This window comes from Uranotaenia lowii, chromosome 1 (genome assembly GCF_029784155.1).
Source record: "Uranotaenia lowii strain MFRU-FL chromosome 1, ASM2978415v1, whole genome shotgun sequence".
NCBI lineage: Eukaryota > Metazoa > Arthropoda > Insecta > Diptera > Culicidae > Uranotaenia > Uranotaenia lowii.
The window spans coordinates 115,846,702-115,872,295 of NC_073691.1; the positions used below are offsets into that span (position 1 = coordinate 115,846,702).

General features: G+C 34.8%; 1 protein-coding gene across 2 annotated transcripts in view; it reads right to left on the reverse strand.

Moving 5' to 3' along the window:
- Positions 1-12,882: 12,882 nt before the first annotated feature.
- The window catches only part of LOC129739190 (cyclin-dependent kinase-like 1), a 101,380-nt gene continuing 88,668 nt past the window's right edge, over positions 12,883-25,594 (reverse strand). For both annotated transcript variants that reach the window (XM_055730618.1, XM_055730617.1), the window contains exon 7: positions 12,883-13,218. In XM_055730618.1, the coding sequence (XP_055586593.1) occupies positions 12,961-13,218 (258 nt within the window). In that variant the 3' untranslated portion in view covers positions 12,883-12,960. The remainder of the gene's footprint in view (positions 13,219-25,594) is intronic.

A 25,594-nucleotide genomic window follows, 5' to 3' on the forward strand; every position in this document is an offset into this window, starting at 1 on the left:
CAAACAAAATCAGTGGCTCAATACAAAACGAGTACCAAATGAGGCATCATTGCCAAAAGAAAAAGATTTCGTTAAAAGCGCATATAGTTCCTGCTGCAAATTTCATTTTGTTGCTTTTTCTACACCCCAAAAAAAAGAAAACTAACTGAACTCTGTGTTGGTGCGACCTGGAAGCAAGTTTTTGGTTGTTTATGTTCTGAGTGTTCTCAACTGTTGACAAAAAAAAATCGACAACAACAGCTGAGTCACTTAGCTAAGAGCCACTAGATGGTGCTGTTTTTAGGCAAATTTTAACGGTTTTAAAATGGCCGACGATTCAAATTCTTACACACGGATTCGACACATATTTGTTCGGGGCCCGTTCTCTGGTTCTCTGTGGTACTACTTACAGCGTTGAATTCGAATTTGCTGACCATATACGCTGCCGGCCATTAGTTTGGGATCACCCCCTCAAAAAAAAACCTTTTTCTTATGTTATCGGCAAAAAATATGTATGTTAACTTAATACAGTATTGTTCCGATTTTGTCAGCTCCCGATTTTGTCTACCCCCGATTTTGTATATCCCCGATTTTGTCAGCATTTTATCCCGATTTTGTCAGCCTTTAAATTTAGTTGAAATTTTCTGCTTTTGAACTAAAATTCCCAGTCAATTAACACTGTATGTTTTTTTTGGGGTTGTCCTGACCCACGTAGAGGACCACCCATTAACCACTAGGTATTTTAGGGACCATTCAAATATTACGTAACGCTTTCAGGGGGAGGGGGTATAGCAGTTTGTTACGCTTTGTGGATTTTGCTTAGAAATTTTGAGACGATTGTGTTACGTAGGGGGAAGGGGGTTGAAAATGCTCGAAAATTGCGTTACGTAATATTTGAACGGCCCCTTAAGGGTTGGTATTTTAAGGGTTGGGGGTGATTGAAGGTTCATAAGAGTTTTCATTGATGACGAATGGAAGGAGGTTGAAACTTGACCACATTTTGATCACATGGTTTATGGATAGCCCTTAGGGATCATCCATAAACCACGTAGACTTATGGAACTATCCACAAACCTCGTGGATTTGTCGTTTCTCATGAAACTTTTTTTTTCTTTTTTAATTCAGAAAAATAAAGGACGGATCAAAATAAAACATTTATTTTTGTAAATCCATAAAAAAGTACCATTACTCACTTCAAATTAAAACGTGATCAACAAATTCAGCTGTTGCAATTGCATATCAATCCTGCAGCTACGCACCAACGATTTTTCAAATGGCATGTACACAATCCATTGTATGAAAGGTGTTTGTAAACAATCACTTAGGGTTGAGTTCTTGAACAGGTCCTCCGTTTTGCTATTTGCAAGACCGTTCATTTCACGCCTCAAGAACTCAAATCGGTCAAGCGATCATCGAGAAGCGTGTGTGACATTATTTTGTAACATACACACACATACGCACATACATACACACACATACACACATACAGACATGTTCCTATTTCGACGCACTGAGTAGAATGGTATATGACACTTGGCCCTCCAGGCCTCGGAGCGAAAGTTGGTTTTTCAAAAGACATGTAGGGTAAATGTACCCGACCTTGGCACCTAAGGCATGGTATACCCTTTTTTTCGACATTCCTACCTTCCTGTTGAGTGCACCATATAACATCCTTTGAAGAATTTACTTGCTAACTTGCTTAGAGTTCAACAAAAATATGTTTTCTCTATGGAACTTTCATTAATGTGAGTAAAATGTATGCAAAGTACTAACTGCGGTGCTCCAATTACTTGGCCGCCGTTCCAATTGTTTGCCGTTTCGATGATCCGATTCTTGGCCACCAGCAATGTGCATTAGATCTTTACCGACAATGCTCATTTGACAGTTAACAGAATCGTTGACTATTCTGAGTATAAGGCCACTGACAGAATGACGTCAGCTGAGCGTAAAGTTCTATTCGAAGATGGAACACCGGGCGCCACTCATACAACAAAAAGGCTTTTGAAAACATTGATGAAATTTGGTTGAAAGGGAAGCACAAAATAAGCTTTCATTTCAAAAAGTCGGAAGTCCAGAAATTCCGCAATGCGATTGCAACACATGGGGTTATTTTCACTACCAAACAACTGTCTTCATATTGTGGAGTTTGGCTTCATAAAGTAAGAAATTAAAAATTCCTTGAATGGTATTTTGAAATTTTGCCCTTTTGAATTTGTTAGCTGAGATTATGAGCTTCTAGCAAGAGCCATCTCGAATGCCCGGGGCGTTGCGCAGTGGTTTGAATAGAAGTTAGAATGTAAACCTTGCTAAAACATTTTTTTAATTCGACTCACATCTAATATTTTAAGGAATAATTGGTAAGAAAACGATATTTTCCTGAACTTCCAACTTCTGTTTCCAAGAAAAAGAAATTAGAACAAATAACCAAAAAATTAAATCTGATTATATGGTTCCCAAGCGATAGAAAAAGATTCCAAAACTCAATTAATTATGTATTTTATATACTAAAGTCATAAATTGCCATTGATCTAACAGTTTTTAGGTAAGAAAAACATCTTAAGTCTTGTGAGTTGCTTAATTTCACTTAATTTTTTTTTTTATTTCGAACCACTGTGTTCTGAACCACGTGACTTTTGCTCGGCAGACTGCAATGCAAATGTTGTTCGCACGCACACCAATGTACCTTCGATTCATGGTTCCCAAATAGCGATTTTTGCATTTTCAATGCTTGGATATGACTTTTAGTTAGTCGAATCTTTTATGTTCTCCAACTTATTTCGAAGCTTAAGTTGATAGAAACAATCTTATCATACAATCCAATTAGTATGAAAACATTTGTGCGTAGTTTTAAACGAATTTTTAGGGAAAACATCAGCCCAAAAATACCTCTTTAATGAACATGTATTTTTTCCAGCTTCCAACACTGGTGGTGTATTTCGATTGAAGTTGCATGCCAAGAAAAGGAACAAAATTAGTTTTAAATTTGTATTCAACACCTAAATAAATATTCATTCTTTTGTCTTTCTAGTATTTTTAGATTTTTTGCCGTGTTTAACTGTAGGCATGAGTATTTATAGCAAATTTTTGAAATGAATGTTCGCGTTTGAAATCGCATGGGAATTTAACAGTTACACTAGAAAGGTGAGTTTATCTGATTTTCATACGGTGATTTCCAACATAATTGCCTCGGATGCAGATCGAAAAAAAATAACTACTTCAATAAAGTACAAACAATCAAAAAATTCGGTATGCACAGATTTGAAACAAATTATTCTCTTCGCAATGAAAATATATTCAAAATTTTTTAGCTCAATTTGGACCTAAATAAACATGAAAAGACATGTTGGCATGCCAAGAAAAGGACCATGCCAAAATAGGGCTCACTTACCCTATTCCCTTCTTTGTTAGAAGGGTAAAAAATAAAGAAAAGGGGTCAATATCACCCCTTATCATGGTATTGACATAAAATATCCAAATAACAAGTTTACGTACAAATATCAAATCAAAATTGAAATTATTTCCAAGAAAAAATTTTTTCCCGATTTTGTCAGCTACCCTGTTTTGTCAGCCCTAAATTAAAGTGGGGCTGACAAAATCGGAACAATACTGTATGACTTAAACTTGGCTTAACCCTTCATTTCCTGATTTTTTATTTTTCCTCAAAAATCATTTGAAATGATGAGTACATCAAGAAAAAAAAATTAAAATTAAATACGATTTTTCACGTTTTCTGTACATTAATTGTTGCTAATTTGTTACTTAATGAAACAAATTTCAGATTTTTTTAAAAATAATTTCTTATTTTGGAAAGTTTTTGAAAAAAATGAGCTTTGATTGTATTTGGCTCGACGTAGCAAAAATGATCGAATTTGATTTATTGATATAAAACGATTCATCATAATTTGGTAGTTTCTCAGATTTTCAGAATTTCAATTTCCATACTTTTACGTTTGAAAAAGAATTACAAATTTTTGATAAATATATGGAAAATAGCCAAACACATCAAATTAAAAATGTGTTTTTTCGAAGTAAGTTTTTTTTTAAATCAATCATTTATTTGCCTTTCGAAGGCTCCTTTATTGTGATATTTTACGACTTTCGTTAGCTTTTATGCACTTATCCCCCTTTGGTTCGAAGGCCGTCATACATTTCGAGCCGTTATCACAATTAAACAATTTTAATAATGATCAATAGTTTTTATTTAAAAAAAATCCATTCTTTAATTTAAAACTTCCATAATTTATTTAAATAAGTAAGAAATGGTTGCGATAAAGTTGTTCTGAGACTATATTATGATTAAAATTTATTTATTTATTTATTTATTGGTCTTCGAAATAAATATTGTTTCGCACAGACTTATCATTCTAAGAGATGCCTTAACCTATTTTTAAATAACTGCTTAGACATACCAAAATCAAAAATTCTAGCGCACTCATTAAAATAACGGTTACATGTGTCTATTGGATTGTAGTAGCCATACGTGGTTCTATGAGATGGAATCCAAAGAAGCGTTTGATTCCGCAGCGGGCGTGTAGGAGCATACAAATTTATGCAATCCAGGAGATCGTTGTTTTCAATATTGCCGCTCAGTAAGTCGAATGTGAATAAACACTGCAGAAACTTCCTTCTACGGGATAGCGTTTCAAGATGGATCAGGTTACATCGATGTTCATAGGGAGTCCTGACTTCGGGATTCCAGTTAAGTTTCCGAAGAGCAAAGCGAACAAACGCTCGCTGGACTCCTTCGAGAGATTGACTCAAAGTCAGTTGGAACGGGGCCCAAACTGGTGCTGCGTATTCAAGTATACTTCTGACGATCGAACAATAAAGTGTTTTAAGTGCATACACGTCGTTGAAATGGATTGTGTTGCGACGGAGGAAACCTAGCATGGCATAAGCCTTGGCGGTTATTGTAGTGATATGCGTGTGAAATCTCAACCGTCTATCGAAGGTAACACCGAGGTCCTTAATTGTGTCAACAGTTTCAAGAACGGTATCACCCATTGTGTAGTTATACTGATGCACGTTACGGGTTCTTGATAAACTCATTGTTTTGCACTTTTCAACGTTCACCAACATTCCATTCAAACTGCACCATCTCATAAAAACGTCGAGATCATTCTGCAACATGACGCTGTCCAGCGGTGATGTAATTTGTCGGAAAAGCTTTAGGTCGTCTGCATAAAATAGTTTATGCGACGTCAGCATGTCACACAAATCGTTAACGAACAGTATGAATATTAACGGCCCAAGATGACTGCCTTGGGGAACACCGGATGGTATCAAAAACTTCGAAGAGCAGAAAGAGTTGACTCTAACATAGGCCAAGCGGGAGTTCAAATACGAGGCGAGCCACTTTGTTATCCACTCAGGAAGTCCAAGGTGTCTAAGTTTGTCTATTACCAGTATGTGAGGAACGCGGTCAAAAGCTTTAGAGAAATCGATGTATACAGTTTGCACTTGCTGACGTTTTTCGAGTTTTGGTATCACAAAATTTGTAAATGCCATAAGGTTTGAGGTTGTTGAGCGTTTTTTCATGAATCCATGTTGAGCGCCATCAATAAACTGAGCTATGGACGGATATATAGCATCGTACACTAGAGATTCAAGTACTTTCGCAAAACAGTTAAGGATTGAAATCGGACGGTAGTTTTCGACGGAATGTGCGCTGCCGCTTTTATGCACAGGTGTAAATTTCAATTATGGGGATTTTATGCTAATAAAAAATTACATTAAAAATGTGAAACTTGGATGATTCGTTGAAACTTAATATCAGTTATGCTTGAAATTCTATACAAAGCTCGAAAAAATAGAGTTTTTCACCTGCTTTGATTAGTACTTTTGCTCCAAAGCTGTAAGAGGCTCGCGTTACTTGTGCATGTATGTGAGTGAAGTTTTTCGCGCATTGATTGTTTTCTATGCAAAAAGTGAAATTTATTTTTATCAATTCTATTATCACTTTTTAAATATTACTTACCATTTTATTTTTCGCAGAATTATCGGTGATGCAGACGTTATTTTTGAACACATTTTAAGCTTTTTTACGATTTTTCATGTTCATGCTATTTATTTTAAGAATATTCGTTTCACCGAATACTTGAAAAGGTTTAATATTTAGTCGGTATTCGGTCGTTCGAACTATTCGATACATCTCTAATGAAATCTATTCAATTTTCTAAAAATACTGAAAATACTACTTCTGAAACTAGAGGTGATGGATAAAATCTGATAAAAAATCCAGGTGAGATAAAACTATTCCGTCATCCCCGACTATTTTGTAGGAAACAAGGCAATCGCTAAAGTTGAACATTCGGAAGACATTTTTCTAATTTTTGACCAACACGGCTGGATTTCAGGATTCACACTACCTATATCGCCGATACAGTTTTAGCTCCTCTACAAAATAATATTTAAAATTTTGAGTAGAAATCAAGTATAATAATTTAGGTTAAAAAATCCACTATGAATCTGAAAGTTTGGTTATTTTAATTGCAATGGATTATGACTTTTCAGTTAAATATTGTAATAGTATTAACTTTCAGAAATTTACTCTTTGTTCAATATTCTTTTATTTAATTCAAACATTATACAAAAAGTTTGGAAAAATTAAGAGTATGAAGAAAAAATACGACTTTTCACATTAAAAAAAAAATTAGTTGAAAATTTGTTACTATTTCTTTGGATTCAGTTACAATAAAATTAAAAATCTAGTATTAGAGCTTAAAAATAGCGTGTCCATTTCCCGGCCATTTTCTCGTTCCCGGGAATCGGGAAATCTGGTGGCCTGTTTCCCGGGAAATATTCACATGTAAAATTAATGCCCTTCGATTGAAATATAACTTATCGAATCTTTCCTGCGTACAAGCCCATAATTTGTTCAAAATGTACTGATCATAATGTTTTTTAACTTATTATTAATCAAATAAATCAAATTGTTTTCAACAATGATAAATTAAAATCAGTCAAACTTATAGTTCCTGCATAAGTCAAATGAATTCATTCATGCAATTTGAAGTTTATAAAAAAAATCTTTTGATTTGATCTGTTTATTCGAACCTTTTTCGTTTTTCTGAGCACTTAACATATTTGTTCTTCATTTTTTCCATGAGCAGGGAAAAACCCGCGGGAGTGTACCTTTTTTTCCGGAGTCCTTCTCCAGTGGGCGCAAATCCTCCTCATCATTTTTTTTTCTGTTTATTTTTCTTCATGTTTTACAATAATGTACATACACGCAGAGAAAACTTGGATTTTGAAACAAAACAAAACTGACTTTGGATCAAAAAAATCATTTTTTGGAATCAAATTCTTGTTTTCTTTGAATCAATGAATTATGGTTTTGATTCAAATGAATAATTTTTGAAAGAAAGAATAATTTTTTTGAATCGAATAATTTTGGACTTTGATTTTAATGAAATTCTTTGATTTAAAAGACATTTGTTTAACCCTCATCCGCTTTAGATTTCATTACCCTAATCAGCACTTGTGGTGTCAATTTGACACCACAAGCTCAAATCGTTATAACTTTTGGCGTGTTAGACCGATTTAAACAAAACTTACATCAAAAGAAACCTTGTAATGTAAGTAAAATATGTTTAGAACATTATATACAGCTAAAGTTACAAGTTTTCTCGTTATTCAGCATGAAAGAAAAAAAACCGAAAAAACATGCCTCACGAAAACTGCTGTAGTTCATATGTTACACGTCCAAAAAAAATATTTGCCTTATGCATATGAAAGCTGAAGTTAATGCCTACATCATGAAGACAAGAAATATTTTTTAAATTTTTTTTTATGAAATGGTCACAAAAAGTTCAAAAAAGTGGTCTAAAAAACCTTCCTTTCATTCGATTGCTAGTAAATACTGTTTGAGCGATGGTAGAGTTTTAGAAAAAATATGACAACAAACTTTATTAATATTCTAACATTTTGCTGTCTTTAGATTTTTGATGCAGCAAAAATTGAAATTACTGGAATTTTTCAAAGTTCACTACTTTGCGCAATTTTTTTTACAAATTGAAATTTCATCTGTTTTTGTGGTCCACCGTCAGGTTGTACCCGGATTTTCAGTGCTCTTACTTTGTTTGGACCAATCAAAAGTATATTCATTGGAAAGTTAATTTAATCTACATTCTAGTGAGGTGCAACAAATCACGCTGTGAGATTTCACAAAAATATGAAAATTATAAACGTAAAATCATTCCTGAATTTCTAGAACTACAAGCAGCGGTCCAGCAAAACGTGTTTGTTTGCTCTCCGAGTAGGTACGGTGGGTGGTGATTTGGTCAGAGAGCGAAGCCGATAGACGAAATAACGATGCGTGTCGTGCATTTCTTCGTCTGTCGGCTTCGCTCTCTGCCCGAATCACCATTCACCACCTACCGTACCGACTCGGAGAGCAAACAAACACGTTTTGCTGGACGCGTATATTTTAAACATATTTTACTGACATTACAAGGTTTCTATTGATATAAGTTTTATATGAAGTTCATAATAATTCAAACGACTTAAATAGATTTTACTTTTGTGGTGTCAAAATGACACCAAAAGTCGGAAAAGGGAGTTTTTTTTGTCCAGGCTTCCAGGGTTCGTCCATAAAAAAAAGTAAAGATGCAATATTGGAGAACTTTTGAATTCATTTAGGGTCCCCGAAGAAATTTTTGTATTTTGAAGCTTCTGAAAAAAGTTACAAGCCTTCAAACTTGCAATGGTGTCAAAATGACACCCTAATGCGGATGAGGGTTAATTGCATATTTCTTTTGAAACAAAGTAAATTTTCTTCTAACCAAAGAAAAATGCTTTCGAAGGAAAGGAATAATTTCTTTAAATAAAAACTTCAAACTTAGAGTTATTTTGGAATGAGCAAGAAGAATAAAACAGAAAAACAGAATTGAGTTTGGCCGGTTGTGTTAAAAATCTAAACCAGTTAATCAGAGTTAGCTAAGGAGAATTCAGGATGAAGAATGGTAAGTGTATCCGTTAATAAAAAAGGGAATATTTAAGAATATCTATAAGCGCTTGCATTGTTACAGGACCACTGCTGATTCCACCCCAAATTCAGCGGTTAGTTTATCTTCAGCCCGATCTTCAGCGGCAACTACCAGTCGGATGGCGAGGAAAGCCAGCAACGAGACTCGCTTCCGGAAGTCAGCCCACGAAAAAACTGACTGGTAAACTTTGTCACCGAAATTTAGGATCTGATCATCCAATTATTTATATAGTGAACCAGTGTTTTTCTTAAGTTCGTGAATAAAAAAGAATTAAACATTTTATATTTTTCTTTTTATTATTCAAAATTCCTAATAGGAACTTCGGAACAACAGAAAATATTTCTTCCAATTGGAATAAATGGGAAAGAGTTCAATGAATAAATGCTTTTAAATCTAAATCTTTGTTACATTGTAGCAAACGAAAACAACTTTGTATCAAATGAAACTGTCTTTTGTTTCAAAGGATTAGAATTTTGATTCAAAGATTTTTCAAAAGAAAAATTCTTAGAAACAAAGAAAAAATCATTTGAACCAAAGGAATTTTTATTTATCCCAAAATCAAAGGAAAAAATCCTTTGTTTTTGCGGCACTTTCCTTTGAAATAAAAAATCTTTCCGCTGCGTGTAGATCTCGTAGTTTTTCTTTTATACAAATGCTTGGGAAAGAAACATTGAGCATTTAATTAATTTTCTTGTTCGTACCTATTTATAACACTCATACAAAAAACGATGTCTTTTATTTTTTAAGTTTTGAAATTCATCTGGCTTTCAAAGTCACAGGGAAACAAGTGCATAAATGTTACTTTCCAGAAAACACTATCTGCCTACCTGTCGCGCGATTTTTAATACATTTTTCGAAGTGTTGTGGGTTTTCGTTCAATGAAAACGGAGTGAACGGAGAAATGCGTATATGTAATCTCTGAAAACATAACTATTTAAATAAAAAAAAATTGCACCAAATGGCTGCAAAATGTCAACTTCCACAGGAATCGGCATATTCTCATCAATGAATTTTATATGACTAAATTTTAAAAAAGGACAATAAGAATGGTTCCGGAGGCTATCAGGTTTTTCCAGAGAAATAATTTCATACATGTCGGGAATTCCCGGGAATGAAACTATGATTCCCGGGAATCAGGAATTCCCGATTTTTTCAAATTCCCGGGAAATCCTGGGACGGACACTCTACTTGAAATTCAAGAAAATGCAAAAAAATGAAGTTCCAAAAGCAAGGCCGTGCGAACGTGTTAAATGAGTGTTAACAATATAGTCAGAAATTTTTTTCGCCTCCGGCGATCACTCTGGCCTTGAGGCATTTCATTTTACGAAATTACAGATATATGCCGTTCACGAATTTAAGCCGAGTTTTAGGAGTTTATAAACTCCATATCACTAAACGTAAGGTGATAGACAAAATTTGACAAATAGTGCACTTCAATCTATCAAATCAATCATAGGCACCTAAATACTGTTTCTTTGAGACAATTAAATTCTATTAATAAGTTTTTAAAATGGTTAGACAAGTTTATTGAAAAAAAAAAATACTTCTAAAATGTAAAAAAACTTATCATTTTCTTTTCATTATCAATATTCAAATATATTTAACGAATTTTAAAGTTTGTGTCCTGAAAACATTATTTTCTTGGTAGTCTTTGGAACTAAATTTGTAATAAGAAACATATAGTTTCTACCTTCTTTGCTTTCCAGGACCCAATATTCAAATTGAAACCGACAAAATATAAAACCTTCGTTTGAAAATTTATAAACTTATAAATTTATGAATTTTATTTCTTAACTTTTCATTATATTGATTTTTAACTTATCTTTAGAAAGTTCGAAAATTATTTCAAGTATCTAGCAACTAAAAAGTTAAATTTGAATGCTCAATGTTAACTAAATTGGTATTAACTCTGTTCTTTCAATATCAACAAAAAACTTGGAATTCATCATTTATATTTTTATTTTATCAATTTCTTATCGATAATTTCCCAATCGGTAATTTGTCAGTTTAATTGAACATGCTGTACTATAAATATACAAAGCTACTATTTTGAACTTCAGAACTTTTTTAACCTTTTAATTTTAATAACTGGAAGAATTTTAATATAGAAAAGGGTTTTATTTTTGACTTGAACACTCACAGTCTTGAAATATTTTTTTTCTTTTTCCTAATAAAATTCAATTATCAACTTTTGAATAAATTCTCCTAAGTTAAAAATTGTGTTTTATCCTAATCGAGAATCCACATTTCAAAACGTGATTATAATTTTTTTAATTCAAGAAAGTACAGCGGAATTTTTTAATCAATCCTTCCACTGAAAATAGAGAAAAGAAATTTAAAATAAAATCAATAGTAAATAACAACCATTATCATTTTTCTATCAATTTGAAATTGATTTTAACCTGATCTAACATTTATTTGAGAATTCAGATTTTCTTCTTAAATCTGGTGTTATATTTTATTCATTCTCTTTCTGTGCGTTAATTCTTGTGTCTGAAGCATCAGTCGAAATTTTGACTATCGAATTAATTTTCAAGCAAATTTCTAGTTCCGAATAAGGAACATAATTTTGACTTACTGGAAAAAGCATTAATTTGATTCATTCTGATTTTATTGAAAATTATGGTTTATTTTATCAGTAAAATTTATTATTTTTTAAGTTTAAGAAACCAATTACCTTATTTATGGTATATTTTTGGAATTGTAATTATTTTTAGCTAAATTAAAGCCCCCCCCTCCCCCCCCCCCCCCCCATGGACGGATCCTTCGCACGGGTCTGTCCAAAAGCTTCATACCTAAGAATATTCTTTTTATGTTTTTATTTGGAATTAAATTTATCTTTAAAAATTGACGAATTGGAAGAAGAATTAATAATAATTCGATACTTTCGACAACGTTTCAGCAAAATACTTCAGAAAAATAATTAAATATTCAGTTTTCAATTCATAGCAATAATAAACAAACATTTTTCCCAAATAATTGTTTTGGAATTGTTGCAAAATGAGAATAATTAAAATTTTGCTGAGGGTCTTATACTGATATGAAGATGCCCAGTGAAAATATTGTGGATAACTTGAAGATGTTTTGTTACATTTTCTTCTACGAAAATGTGTATTTAATTTTCATTTGTGAAATGTCATTTATATCGGAAAATTCTTTATTAAACTACCAATTGTAAACATTATGAAAAATATCTTTTTTATCAACACTTTAATAAGTGTATTGAGAAAATTTGTTGAATGTTTTCACAACTTTTCTCTAATTTAAATTCATTCAAATAACTAACCTACAACTATACAATCCGACAAAATACAAGTCTTATTTGCAACTGTAAACCCTCCCTCTTCCACTCTGTTTCTCAAAATAAGCATTTTTTCAACAGATATTTACAATCCTTCTTATTGACTGATTTTTGAAAATTCGGAAAATCAACCCCCCAAGAGCCAATTCTAGGACCGCCCCTGCCATCATGCGAGTAGTGAGGTTCCGTCAATTGAGTACGGGGCTGGTCGATTGATAAAACAAAACTAGTCTGGTCAAGCGTGACGGGCGAAATTTATCAACCGTACAATTCATCACTCTTGTTTTAAATCGATTTCATATGGTTATTCCTATTCTTAAAAAAATACTAAGACTTTTTTCGTTGCCCAAACTCTATGTCTTAAATACGTTTCCTATATTCGTTTATGAAATTTCTCAAAGAATAAAAAACATGAAATCCTACCACATCCTACTATGGAGGTTGGGGAAGGGGAAGTGTGCGGAAGAGGTTTATAAAAAATAAAAATCTTAATTTTTGTTATACCAGGGGGGAGGGGGGTGGGTGGTAGATATAACATGATTACAAAACCAATCGATAAATAATTGAAGTATAGAATAAAATTGTTGTTACACTATCAATATATTTATTGCTTAGCATTAAATAAAAAAAAATACACATGATGCGGATAGGTAATTAGAGAGAAACTGTACCTGCAAACATCCTTGATATTGATTATATAGTCGGCAGGTGATGATCGGATCTTAAATAAGCATTTTTTAAAGGGACCCGTGATTCTTGGGTACCTGCTAGCTGCGGTAATGAAGTGTTGGATATTTTGATCTTTGAATCTCGACTATTCGGCTGTTTCTGACTTTCCAATGAAATAGTCTGTTCGATTTCCTTCTGCTTGCTGATGTAATCCTCGAAGTATGGATGACTGCTCAAGCGTTCACAAGACCATCGTTTTGCGGGGTCCTTATCGAGGCATTTCTAGAAACAGAAGGACAGCAATCGGTTAATTGGCGGTGGCGATTAAATGATGAATAGCAGTTTAGTCTAGTCACATCCACCTTGAATTGTAAAACCCGAATTGCATGGTTGAAGAAAATGTATGCATGACTTGTTCAAAAATCAAATTATGATAACAATCACTTTGAGTTCCACGATCGCTGACATGGCTCAATATTTAGAGCAAGTTCCACATCGCCAATGGTTGCTACTCCGTGATTGACCGAGGTCATCAATTTTATTCAGAGGTCAAATAAATGGTGCTTGGGATTAGCAGCTCATTCACACTGCACAAAACAGATGCTCTCTCTTTTAACGTCAATAACGGTGCCGACCACGTCCTAGTAGTCAATGGATAGATTCTAAATAAGAAAGTGAAAAGGATGAAAGATTTATTTTGTGCTTTAGGACCGAGGTCACCTCTGCATCCTAGGGGGCATCCATAAATTACGTAACGCTGTTTGAAACTGTTTTGTAACCAATAGATTCTATATCCGTGAAATAACCGTTGGAAAACCGAATATTAGGTACATTTAGCCCCAAGAACTCAATCCAATCTTAAGACTGAAATTTTACTATTTTTTCTCAATTGATTTTGATTATTCCGATCAGCTTTTTTGGTTATTCTGACGAATATTACTAAGTGAAGTATATTTTGCATAACAAGTTATGCTGCTTGAACAAAATAAAGTAAACAAGGTAGATTACCAGTTAACAAGCACAGAGCAACTCGTAATAAGACAATTAATTTATTTTATCAGAGAGTTATCATCAATGAGTACTTAGAAGCGATTTGGATTGATAATAATGCCGTTTTAAAGATTTTTTTTTATCTTCGAAAATCATGAGAAGTTGGGGGGAGGGGGGGGGGTGACATACGGGGGGAAGGGGGTCAAAAAAGTGCATTTTTTGCGTTACGTAATTTATGGATGTCGCCCTAGCAAAATAATTTTGGTTGGGAGCGGGGTTAAAGGAATTGACTATTTGACTTTTGACTAGTGTTACGGTGAACAATAAATATTATTTTCCTGACTCATAAAGTTTCTACACGGAGAAAAAAGTATAGTATTTCCAACAATAATCCACTTATATTCAATCATATATCTGAATGCTTCTCGGCTAACTATAATTATTAAATATTCAACAATACATATAATAGACAATCTGATTGATTTCGTACAGTCAACAATGTATATAATACATTCAACTATAGTTGTATGATTAATTTTGTGCATTCGACTATAAATATAATAGATTCAACTATAATGCACGATTGATGTTATACATTCAACAATAATTATAGAAGAAACAATTATAATTATATGATTGATTCAATTATAAATATGATAGATTCAACTATAATAAAATAATTGATTTAATTATAAATATGATAGATTCAATTATAATAATATGATTGATTTAATTATAAATATGATAGATTCAATTTTATTTCTATGTTTGATTCACTGAGGTCAACTATAAATATTGTACAATAAATTTCTGTTTATTTTGGAAGTTATCATATCTGAAGCACTTTTTCGGAATAATTTTATGGCTACGTTTTATTTTCTTTTAATTTATTATTTTAGCATTTTGCATCTAGTTCGTTTTAGCCGCCATGATGCTAACCTGGCCGGAAATCCCTATATCCACGTCCTGGATCCTCCGCTGTTTTTCTTTTTGGATCATGATGCAAAATTTACTCAATATCATGACATAAATCTATCATACGTTGACTTACCATAATGCAAGTTTCCTGTGGGATCCTGTCAGGATCGTGTAAAAGAACGTCGAGACCCACGTCGATTTCCCGGGCAGCCAGAGTAGGTGTACTTTTCCCAATTCCAGGAACTGTCGGCCTTCTACACGACCGCTGCAACGAACTGGTAGAGGAAAATGTTTCCCCATCACCGGAGAGCGCTTGCGTTTTTCCACAGATGTCAGGAACTATCGGCTGAGCCCTAAAAACAGCGATACGATCGCAACAGGAAACACGTGTTGGGGAACTGAAGGCAAACCAAATCCACTAAGGGCTGTCCCAACGGTAGATGCAAAACACGGTTTTCGACCACGCTAAAACATTTCGGCTGGCACCGGTGGCGTAAATTGCTGTTTTAGCACAGTTATCGATTTCAAAATTCCCAACAGTTATAAGGGTATATACGGACGATAGTATTGGCGAAAAATTGGCCTCAGCCATAACCTCAAACTTTGATTTGCTGGCGGCCTCACCAGTGATGCTACGTGCGTTACTAAAATCAGTATTTGTTTGATTTCAACTAATTATAATATTTCTGAATTGATCAAATTTTTTAAATGTCAACAGCTAAACGTTTGAATTCATTATGAGGCGTCCCAAAATGGATGAAGATAAGCCATATTTTTCTAATGAATTATCAAGGTGAATTGAAAACATCTGAAATATGTGTTGATATACTGCTTGATAGATTCGAAAGTTGTTTCTATCTTCTAAACGAATACCAAATCATTAACTGTTACAAAAAAAGTAATTTAATGAAAGTCCGTCCTGCAATCTCCTGCATGCTCTGATTATTATAAACAAATCCACATAATTCGCTACATCGTTTCAGTGTGCGATACAGGCAGTTGTTATTCCGTCCAGATAAATGTTGCAATCAATTTCTACGCATTAATTTGCATTTCATTTTTTTCTAGAAATCCACGGGAATATTGCAAATTCTCAGTACTTTTGAAAAGGTTTTTCAATAACAATGCAATTAAAAAATATAATCATTTTCCAAATATCAATGCACTTGGCAACCCTGAACGCCCAAAAAAATCAAAACACGAACACCGTGTATCGTTTTTCCACAGGGCGAATTTTTCGATATGAGTACCGGAAAAACGCGTTTATCGTGCGCCCTTCTCAAAAATCGATTCTGTTCTCCCATGGTTTGAGGTTATGGCTGAGGCCTCCAGCTAAGGTGGTGTTCGTGTAAAACTGTCAATATATCCTAATACGCCTTTGTTCCAAATTCATGCAAATTTGGAACAGGATTTCAAAATATACGACAGACCGATTTAGTTCACGATGAGAAAATTTTAGCAAACAATGATTTCTTTCACACATGTTTGGGTAACATTGGGTGTGATAGTTTCTATAATAGTTTCTTTTTGAGATATTAGGGTAACGGACTTATTTTGGACCGGGTACATATTTTGGACCACCTTTCAGCTTTTTTCCAATATTTCCCTCATAGAACATTTTAATCATGATTTTTTTTTTATCAAATATAGTTAAAGCTGCTTCTTATGATTCTAATCGTGTCTAACATTCAATTTAAATAAGATGATAAGGGAGAGAAAATTGAAAATAAAGTTTTAAATTTTCACAGTTGAGCCGAATCAAGCCCGTTTCAGGAGGACGTGCCATTATTGAAGTCAACTTTCAAGAAGTTTTCTGTCTAGCTGTGATGAATTTAACAACTACAAACCAGGGGTGTTATACTCCTCAAAACAGCACAATGTGTTCTTAAAGCACAATGTGAACGCAAGCTTTCTAGAACTGCGCGCACGGCGATCGAATATCTACTGCTCGCTCTCTTACTGCGCGCCTATAATCGAATTTTTTGAGAGGTTTCTCACAATGATGAAAAACACAATGAGCTGATTCACTCTGCTCAATGTGCTGCTCAATGTGAACTCTGGCTTTAGAAATTTACCAAGCACTCTTCTTCGTTTTATTTTTTCTGCTCATCGAAAGAAAATAAAAACGATCATCGTTCGTCCAGTCCGGCACGAAGACACACCGGCATGGAAGAAAATAACTCATAAACAAGCAACAGCAACAACACAAACAAAATTCGGTCGGGCTCGGCCTGCCGGCTGCCGACCAGCGATGCCACGAAAATCAGCACCATCAGTGTATTTAGTTCTGTTAAATTGGGACATGTATGGACGAAGATCAGACTCATTTATGATACAGATTTTTTTGTGGCAACGGTGTTCGGCAGCCGGGAGGCCGAGCCCGCCCAAATTTCAACTGTGTTGTTGCTGTTGCTTGTTTATATAGGAAGAATTCGCTTTCGTTTGTTGAATTCAGCATTGTGGTGGTATGCTGGTACACATTGTGCAGCGCAATGTGCTGTGGGCTACCGCTGCGTAGCTCAGTGATTTCCTTCGATGTGGCACATTGATGGACAGCTAGCTCAGGCAGTGCTCGGTTTTGCTCTCTCAATGTGCTATGGAAAAAATGCACATTGAGCTCATTGTGTGAGCGAATGACACCCCTGCTACAAACATGTTCAAAGCTATGAAAAAGCACTTGAAAACTAGTTTGCAAGCTTGAAGAACCAAAAAAACGTGTTTTGATACCAAATTTACCCATGTCGAAAATAGGTCCTACTAAATTCCATAACCTGAGTATTATACTTGATGTTAAATGTTCATGAATGTAATAAGACGTTGAACAACGATCTGAAAAGAATTTTGAACACTATTTTAAACGCTTACTAAAAATAAAGTTTGGAATTTTGGCTTTATTTTATACAATTAACTAGCTAAGGCCCAAACCCGCCATTAAACGGGGTTTATTTCAATCGACATAAAACCAAGCCAATGATTGTTTTAACATACTTTTGGAACTTTAAACCTTGATGGTCTAACAATCCACATTAATTGAAATTGTTTAATAAGTTTGTCAAAAGCAACAGCTCAAAGAAGCTTTAAAACATGAAAAAAGGTTAACATGCACGATTTTTTAATTAAGTCATTATTTTTTATGCTTCATAATAAATTATTGACAGTTTAGTCTGAAGGTTACAATCATTCGATTACAACCGATGATTTACGAGAAGAAAAATATACTTGGTTAGGTAGAAGAGACGAAATATAAACCCCGTCTAAAGGAGGGGAAAACCGAGGAAAAACCAACAATAAATCGGCAAATATGTAACGAGTTTAATTTATGTAACAGTTTCAACAAACAAGTGTACCTAAATAAATAGAGGCTGGGGAAAAGTTGAAGAAAGTTAGTACAGGAACAAATTAACGTGAACAAATCAAACTTGTCCACAAGAACGACAAAGAAAAGAATTGCTGCATTATTCGTATAATTGCGCATCAATCGCTGTCGTAAATATAGCAAAATTTAGATTTAGTTTAAGGGTGGTCCAAAATAGGTCCAAAGGGTGGTCCAAAATAGAAACCTGGTGGTCCAAAATAACGATCAGAGTAATGATCGAAAAAATATGTTATTTGGCTTAAATATTGTTAAATTGGCACAAACGACGAAATGTTTCGATAGAAAAAGTCTCGATCGTTGTAATGAACGGATAAAGCAGTCAAAAATTGTTACATGTACTTTTTTAATTCAGAAAATAGTATAGCCACTTCCCAAAGCGGTCCAAAATTGGTCCGTTACCCTATTTGAATGTTTTTTTTTTCGCTTCAACCACCCTATACGTAACATAAATTGAGAATAGATGTTAATAAAAACCATATCAAGTATAAATAATAGATGTCACATTATTCTCGATTTAAAATAATTAAATAAAAAGCTTTTCATTCGGGCTCGACGAATTAGTGAATCTAGTCAGCGTTCTAAAATTAGAAAAAAATAAACGAAAAGAAAATTTTAATACTTTTTCGATGAGGTAAAATAAATGTTTATTGTTTGTTCTATAATTTTTGTTTTATTTGATATATTGAGAGATTTTTAGTTTCGTATGGATTGCTCGGAGTTTTCGTCAATATCAGCATATTTTTCTGTACCCATACATAAATTTACAAATAGTGAAACAAGTTTTTGTCAAACAAAAATGTCGACAAATCAAAGGAAAATTTCCTTTGACTTTGGGATAAACATTTCTCGTTTCCTTTATCTATGTCAGCAATAACTTGAGAAAAAAATGCTTTTTCATTTCATTTTAACAAAACCTTATTCCATTGATTCAAAGCAATTTGATTGAATTAATTGAAGAATTATTTCAATTGACCTTTTTTCCTCGTTGTGTAGTCATTTTTGCTTTTAAATTAATGAAATCCTGGTAGAATAGTTGAAATCATTGTTCTGCCAAAAAGAATATTCGTAGATTTAATTTTAAGACAATTAACCGTGAAACTCAAAACTTATGCAATTTTTCTAATAAAATGGGGTTTTTCTTCTCAATTATTGAGTGTCTGCAATGAAAGTGTTTCCTTTTTAAATTTGCTCCTTCACCGGTGGGGAGTGGGTGTTTTAGCCGATTCTAAAATTTCAAATTGTGCTAAAACTGGTATACTTAAAACCAATATTTACGCCTGAACCGTTGCAGGTGCTCTAAGATTTTGGAAGTCAAAATGCATCAATAAATGTCGCGGAGTTGATGACGTCAGACTTTCTTAACTTATCTTTGGGTCGCCTGAACGAGATTTGTGTTCTGAAAATTGATGCAAAAAAAAAGTCAACTGGCCAGTATTTAATAGTGCAGAAAAAAATTCGTCGAGATTGCATTGTGCTGTCGGAATTTTCAAAACATTTTATAAACACTATATAACGGACGGTAGCAAAATTTAGAAAAAAAAGACTTATTAAATTTAAGGGTGGTCTAAAATAAAAACCTGGTGGTCCAAAATACCGACCAGAATAATAATCGAAGAAACGCGTTTTTAATTTTGAATCTTATTATATTGCAAAAAAACGACGATATGTTTCGGTAGAAAAAGCCTTGATCTTCGTAATGGACGGACGGATAATGCAGTCAAAAATTGTAACATGTCCTTTTTTATTTCAGAAAATAGTTTAGCCACTTCCCAAAGCGGTTCAAAATAGGTCCGTACCCTACCAAGTGTAAACATAAATTTGTAAAAATAATTCTTTTATATAGTCGCGTAATCCAATGGCATATTAAGTTCACGGTTAACCGATTTTTTATTTGAGTGTCTCTATGAAATTTGAATTGCAACAAGTTAAGCGATGATGAATGAACATGAAAACTCGATAATTCTTTGAGTAACAGAGTGATAATCTCTGTTTTAGATAGAATGATTAGGTATAAAAGCTTTCAATAATGGAGACGTTCTTTATCTACCTAATAAATGAACTCTATCCATAACGCCAGCGCTTGCTGTAATCTGAACCTTCTGTAAAGCGCAATCTTATCTTGTTTTTTTGTGAGCTGCCGAAACATTTATGAAAGACTAATTGATCGCTTGTATGTTTTTTATAAGCACTTACATTCATGAATTCGGGAATCAGATTACTATCGTGATAGTTAGAATTGTTTTATATACCCACAAGTTAACTTTTGTTTGTAAGGTTATGCTAGTGCAATGTGGATTTTGATTTTTGTATCTTGAGATACAAATTGAAGAGGTTTGGGTTATACATTTCGGATCATGTTGGGCAGCTAATAATAATTTTGAAAAAGGAACCATAAGTTGTTCATAATATTGTGCAAACTTGGCTTCGTATTCTACTGGCTGAACGGGCGACTCGTGTCCTGCCGCAATGAATGTCGTTAGCTGACTGATGACACATCCACTTGTGTAAATAGACAAAAGCTCAAGGAGAGAGAGATGGGATCTACGCGGGAAGATCCATCGGCCGATAGAGCTATGGGTGATAGTGTGTGTAACAAAGTCAATCATCGGCTACACATCTCCCCCTTACACCAAACAGAAAAAACATACAATTTTTTCTCTGATTGATGAAAGTTCTATCAAACGCTCTGTTTTTTAATTGGCCTTTCTTTTCGAGGTGCTATATAACATCAAATTCTCATCTGCCCTAGAACAGAGATGTTAAAATCGCGAGTCTACATACTCGCACTTTGCCCTTCTTTGCAGAACGATTTTATTTCGTTAAACTCAATCTGCAATGATGCTATCTAAAGCGGGCCATAGACTACACAAATTGGCCTGTACAAATGCGATGATTCCGCGTCGATTGTTTGATCTATGCTCGCCCACACACTATACAAACATATTTCACGCGAACACAAATGATTGCTGGCGAAAACAGCAACAGCAACAAAAAAACCATCTCCACCCTGGCTGGGAGAATGTTTTGTGCAAAATATTTCGATCCCGACCGATTTTACACCAACCGTTTGGGCGCTCATTCAAGCAGTGCCATACACTATGCAAATCGTGCTCACAGCGACAAAATTTCATCGAATTTCATCGCATTTGTACAAATGTTGTGTAGTCTATGGCCCGCTTAAAGTTCAACTCGGAAAGCATCAGGAATTAAGCTTCGGGTAAACTCGGCAGGAGTAAACAGCAATCGGGGGAAACATCAGCGAAGCAAACGAACAGTTCTGCGAATTAAAGAAAAAATCGTTTTCGTTCGGCAGCCGAACACATCAATCGGACAACGCATGGGGGCGTGGCTAAAAGTGATAGATACAAGGGAACGGGAAACGAGCGAGAGAAGGGTGCGAGGAATGTTAACTCGGTCCGTCGGGCAACGATCGCTCGTGAGCATTCGTGTACGGTAAGCTTCGTTCTGTTGTTTCATTGGTGTGATTTTGTTCCTGCGATGAGGGGAAAACATCAACTCGGAACTGTTCTCTTCGTTTTGTGTGCCATCACGTCATGATTGGAACGAAGATAAAATCAATCTGCACACAACAAGTTAAACTCGGAAAAAATCAGCCGAATGATTCTTTCCGAGGCGAGTTTAAACACCGCTGCCCTAGAAGGCAAAACAGTATATGCTGATTTTTATGTTGTGCCGTTTCGGTAGACGGATTTTCGAAACGACAAGTTCCTATTTCTTGTTTGTAGTTTAACGACAAGTTAAACAAATTGAGCATCTTCTACATGATTTCAATAATTGATCAATTTCTGTTGAATCATGTTTCCTCATGTAGACCTTATTTATGAAATCACAAGTCTCTTGAATTGCTTCCAGAATATTACGGTCAATTCCGGCCTAATTCATTAAGCGTCTTTGGACTTCTCATTCCAACTTACTTATATAAGTAAGTATAATTATTTCTGTTGAACATCCCGTCACAATTTCCATCTTTTTGGACCTCGTATCTATACATTTCAAAGTTGAAAATCTTTCGTCTCAACTTTTGTTCTGTTGGACTTCCCGCTTCAACATTTGCTTAGTTCAAGACCTTCTGTCTCGAATTGAGACAGATTAGATTCTTTGAGAACATTCAAATATCGTAGTATTTTTAAGTCTCTTGGCATACGTGAACTTTCTTACATTCTTGATTCAGCCATTCTTCTAGACCACGTTCCACGGGTGTCTGACTCTAACCAAATCGCTTCCAATATCAGACTCCTTTAACGCATAAACTATTACATATGTCGTCTGGATGCATAACCCATTTTTCGTCAATTATGAAAAACTAAAGAATTTCCATCGTATCTTCCTTTTCACACTAGCATGGTAAAGATTCAATTTAATTTCTATATTATCACTAGTTAGGCGGCTACTCGGAAGAATGAAATCTCACCCAAAGTATTCTTTATCTTTCTTTATAAAGGATTCATAAATTAAAGGATAATTTTCAAATTAATCTTTTGTACTAAATTCTACAAACTAATGATTCAGTACCAACTTTTATCATACTTGAATTACCGTTTTCTGTATGAAATTCTTCTACAGAAGACTGGTTATTCAAACACCATACCATACCATCAGAAAATTCACCATGTTTGCCATCTCGAGCTAACGTAAATTCGTAGTGAACCTTGATGTTGGTCTTCCCGATCCAATGAAAGTTTGTAAAGTGAACCTTCTAAACACTCTTCTTGTTGGTCCTCTCGATCCAACGAATATTTATAAAGTGAACCTTCAGAACACTCTTCATGTTGGTCCTCCCAATCCAATGAAAACTCATAAAGTGAACGTTCAGAACACTCTCCATGTTGGTCCTCCCGATCCAACGAAATTCGTAAAGTGAACCTTCAGAACACTCCTCATGTTGGTCCTCCCGATCCAACGAAATTCGTAAAGTGCACCTTCAGAACACTCCTCATGTTGGTCCTCCCGATCCAACGAAATTCGTAAAGTGAACCTTCAGAACATTCTTCATGTTGGTCCTCCCGATCCAACGAAATTCGTAAAGTGAACCTTCAGAACACTCTTCATGTTGGTCCTCCCGATCCAACGAAATTCGTAAAGTGAACTTTCAGAACACTCCTCATGTTGGTCCTCCCGATCCAACGAAATTCGTAAAGTGAACCTTCAGAACACTCCTCATGTTGGTCCTCCGGATCCAACGAAATTCGTAAAGTGAACCTTCAGAACACTCTTCATGGTGGTCCTCCCGATCCAACGAAATTCGTAAAGTGAACCTTCAGAACACTTCTCATGTTGGTCCTCCCGATCCAACGAAAATTCGTAAAGTGAGCCTTCAGAACACTCCTCATGTTGGTCCTCCCGATCCAACGAAATTCGTAAAGTGAACCTTCAGAGCACTCTTCATGTTGGTCCTCCCGATCCAACGAAAATTCGTAAAGTGAATCTCCAGAACACTCTTCATGTTGGTCCTCCCGATCCATCAAAAATTCGTAAAGTGAGCCTTCAGAACACTCCTCATGTTGGTCCTCCGGATCCAACGAAATTCGTAAAGTGAACCTTCAGAACACTCTTCATGTTGGTCCTCCCGATCCAACGAAATTCGTAAAGTGAACCTTCAGAACACTCTTCATGTTGGTCCTCCCGATCCAACGAAATTCGTAAAGTGAACCTTCAGAACACTCTTCATGTTGGTCCTCCCGATCCAACGAAATTCGTAAAGTGAACTTTCAGAACACTCCTCATGTTGGTCCTCCCGATCCAACGAAAATTCGTAAAGTGAATCTCCAGAACACTCTTCATGTTGGTCCTCCCGATCCAACAAAAATTCGTAAAGTGAGCCTTCAGAACACTCTTCATGTTGGTCCTCCCGATCCAACGAAATTCGTAAAGTGAACTTTCAGAACACTCTTCATGTTGGTCCTCCCGATCCAACGAAATTCGAATACTACATAAACTGTACTCTGTCCACAAACAAACTTCAGTCGGAACTCCCTTCGCAACTTGAACTTAAGCCTTTTGTGATACTGGTAAATAAAAAAAGATACATTCGAGCCTAAAAGCTCAGACTCTAACCAGAAATTAAAAATATAAGTTAAACGAAAGTACGAATATGACTTTGAAGAGTAATATTTAGCTCACAGGTTATTAATTTATCCCCCTTTGCTTTGGTATTAGTTGGAAGATTCTGCGCAGACGAAAAATAATTCCTGTTCTCAGCTCTGTCTCAATGAATCATCTAAATTTCGATTTTGGTTACTCATTCAATCACAGAGCACTATTATAGGTTCTTTTTTATTTTTAAAGCCATTTTAATTTTTTTTTTAATCGAAAAATTTCATCAAACGATCATTAACTTATCCTAAATTCACATTACTATCAGGTTTTTTTTTAGCTGTCCAAACATTAAAATGTAATTTACTTTTACATTTAAAGCTACATAAGCTTCGTAATCAGTAAACAACTGTCTTCACTTGCCTCGATGTACCTTATTGGAAATTCTCGTTCTTCAAAATAAAACAAACAAAGCATATGAGATTAAATTATTCTTACCTTCCCTTCATTGTACACATTTCAAACAGAAATGTTGAAATCACGCATCTCTATATTAACAAATTCATATGTTTTGCGATTCTGGCAGAACGATTTCACCACGTTAAATTCTAACGAAAGGATTGCGAGATACTATCATAGCAAGTTTGCAATGAAAATATCAAGAGCATAAGAACGTTAGCTTGCGATAAATTCAGCGAAGCTTACAGCAATGAGAGGAAACAATTAAATCTACGAATTTGATGGTCAACACGTTCGCCAGCCGAACACATTTCTCGGAGAACGCAAAGAAAACGGAGGAACAAAAAACGAGCGAGAGCGTGGCGTGAGGTAATGCTCGCTCAGTTTCTCAATCGAGTTAGCATGTACCTACCTATGCGTATGCAAAGATACTAGCATACTATGGCACTGACCAGAAGAATGAATGCTAGTGAGAAAAAATTTACGGTATGTGTGAAATCTATTATCAGACTATGACTACGAACCGAACGGTTTTCAATAGTGGACTGGAAAAAAGAAATCGAAGAAGAATATGTCTTTTTCTTTTTCCACCATTTGAAACTACAAGCAACCAAGCTGTTAATCAAACAGTATGAGCCTTTTCGTTAGAAAAAAATCTTTTTTAAATCAGACACCCAGCTGCCTAATTTCAACAATCTGATAAAAAAATGCTCCTGCCACATCAATCCGATCACCAGCTTCTTTCAAATTTTATTAAAAGTCAAAACTTACCACTCCAATCGGGGCACCAAATCACACACACTATGTTTCACAACTAGCTCATAAACACACAAAAGAAAAAATTGAGCCCACCCGTTCAGC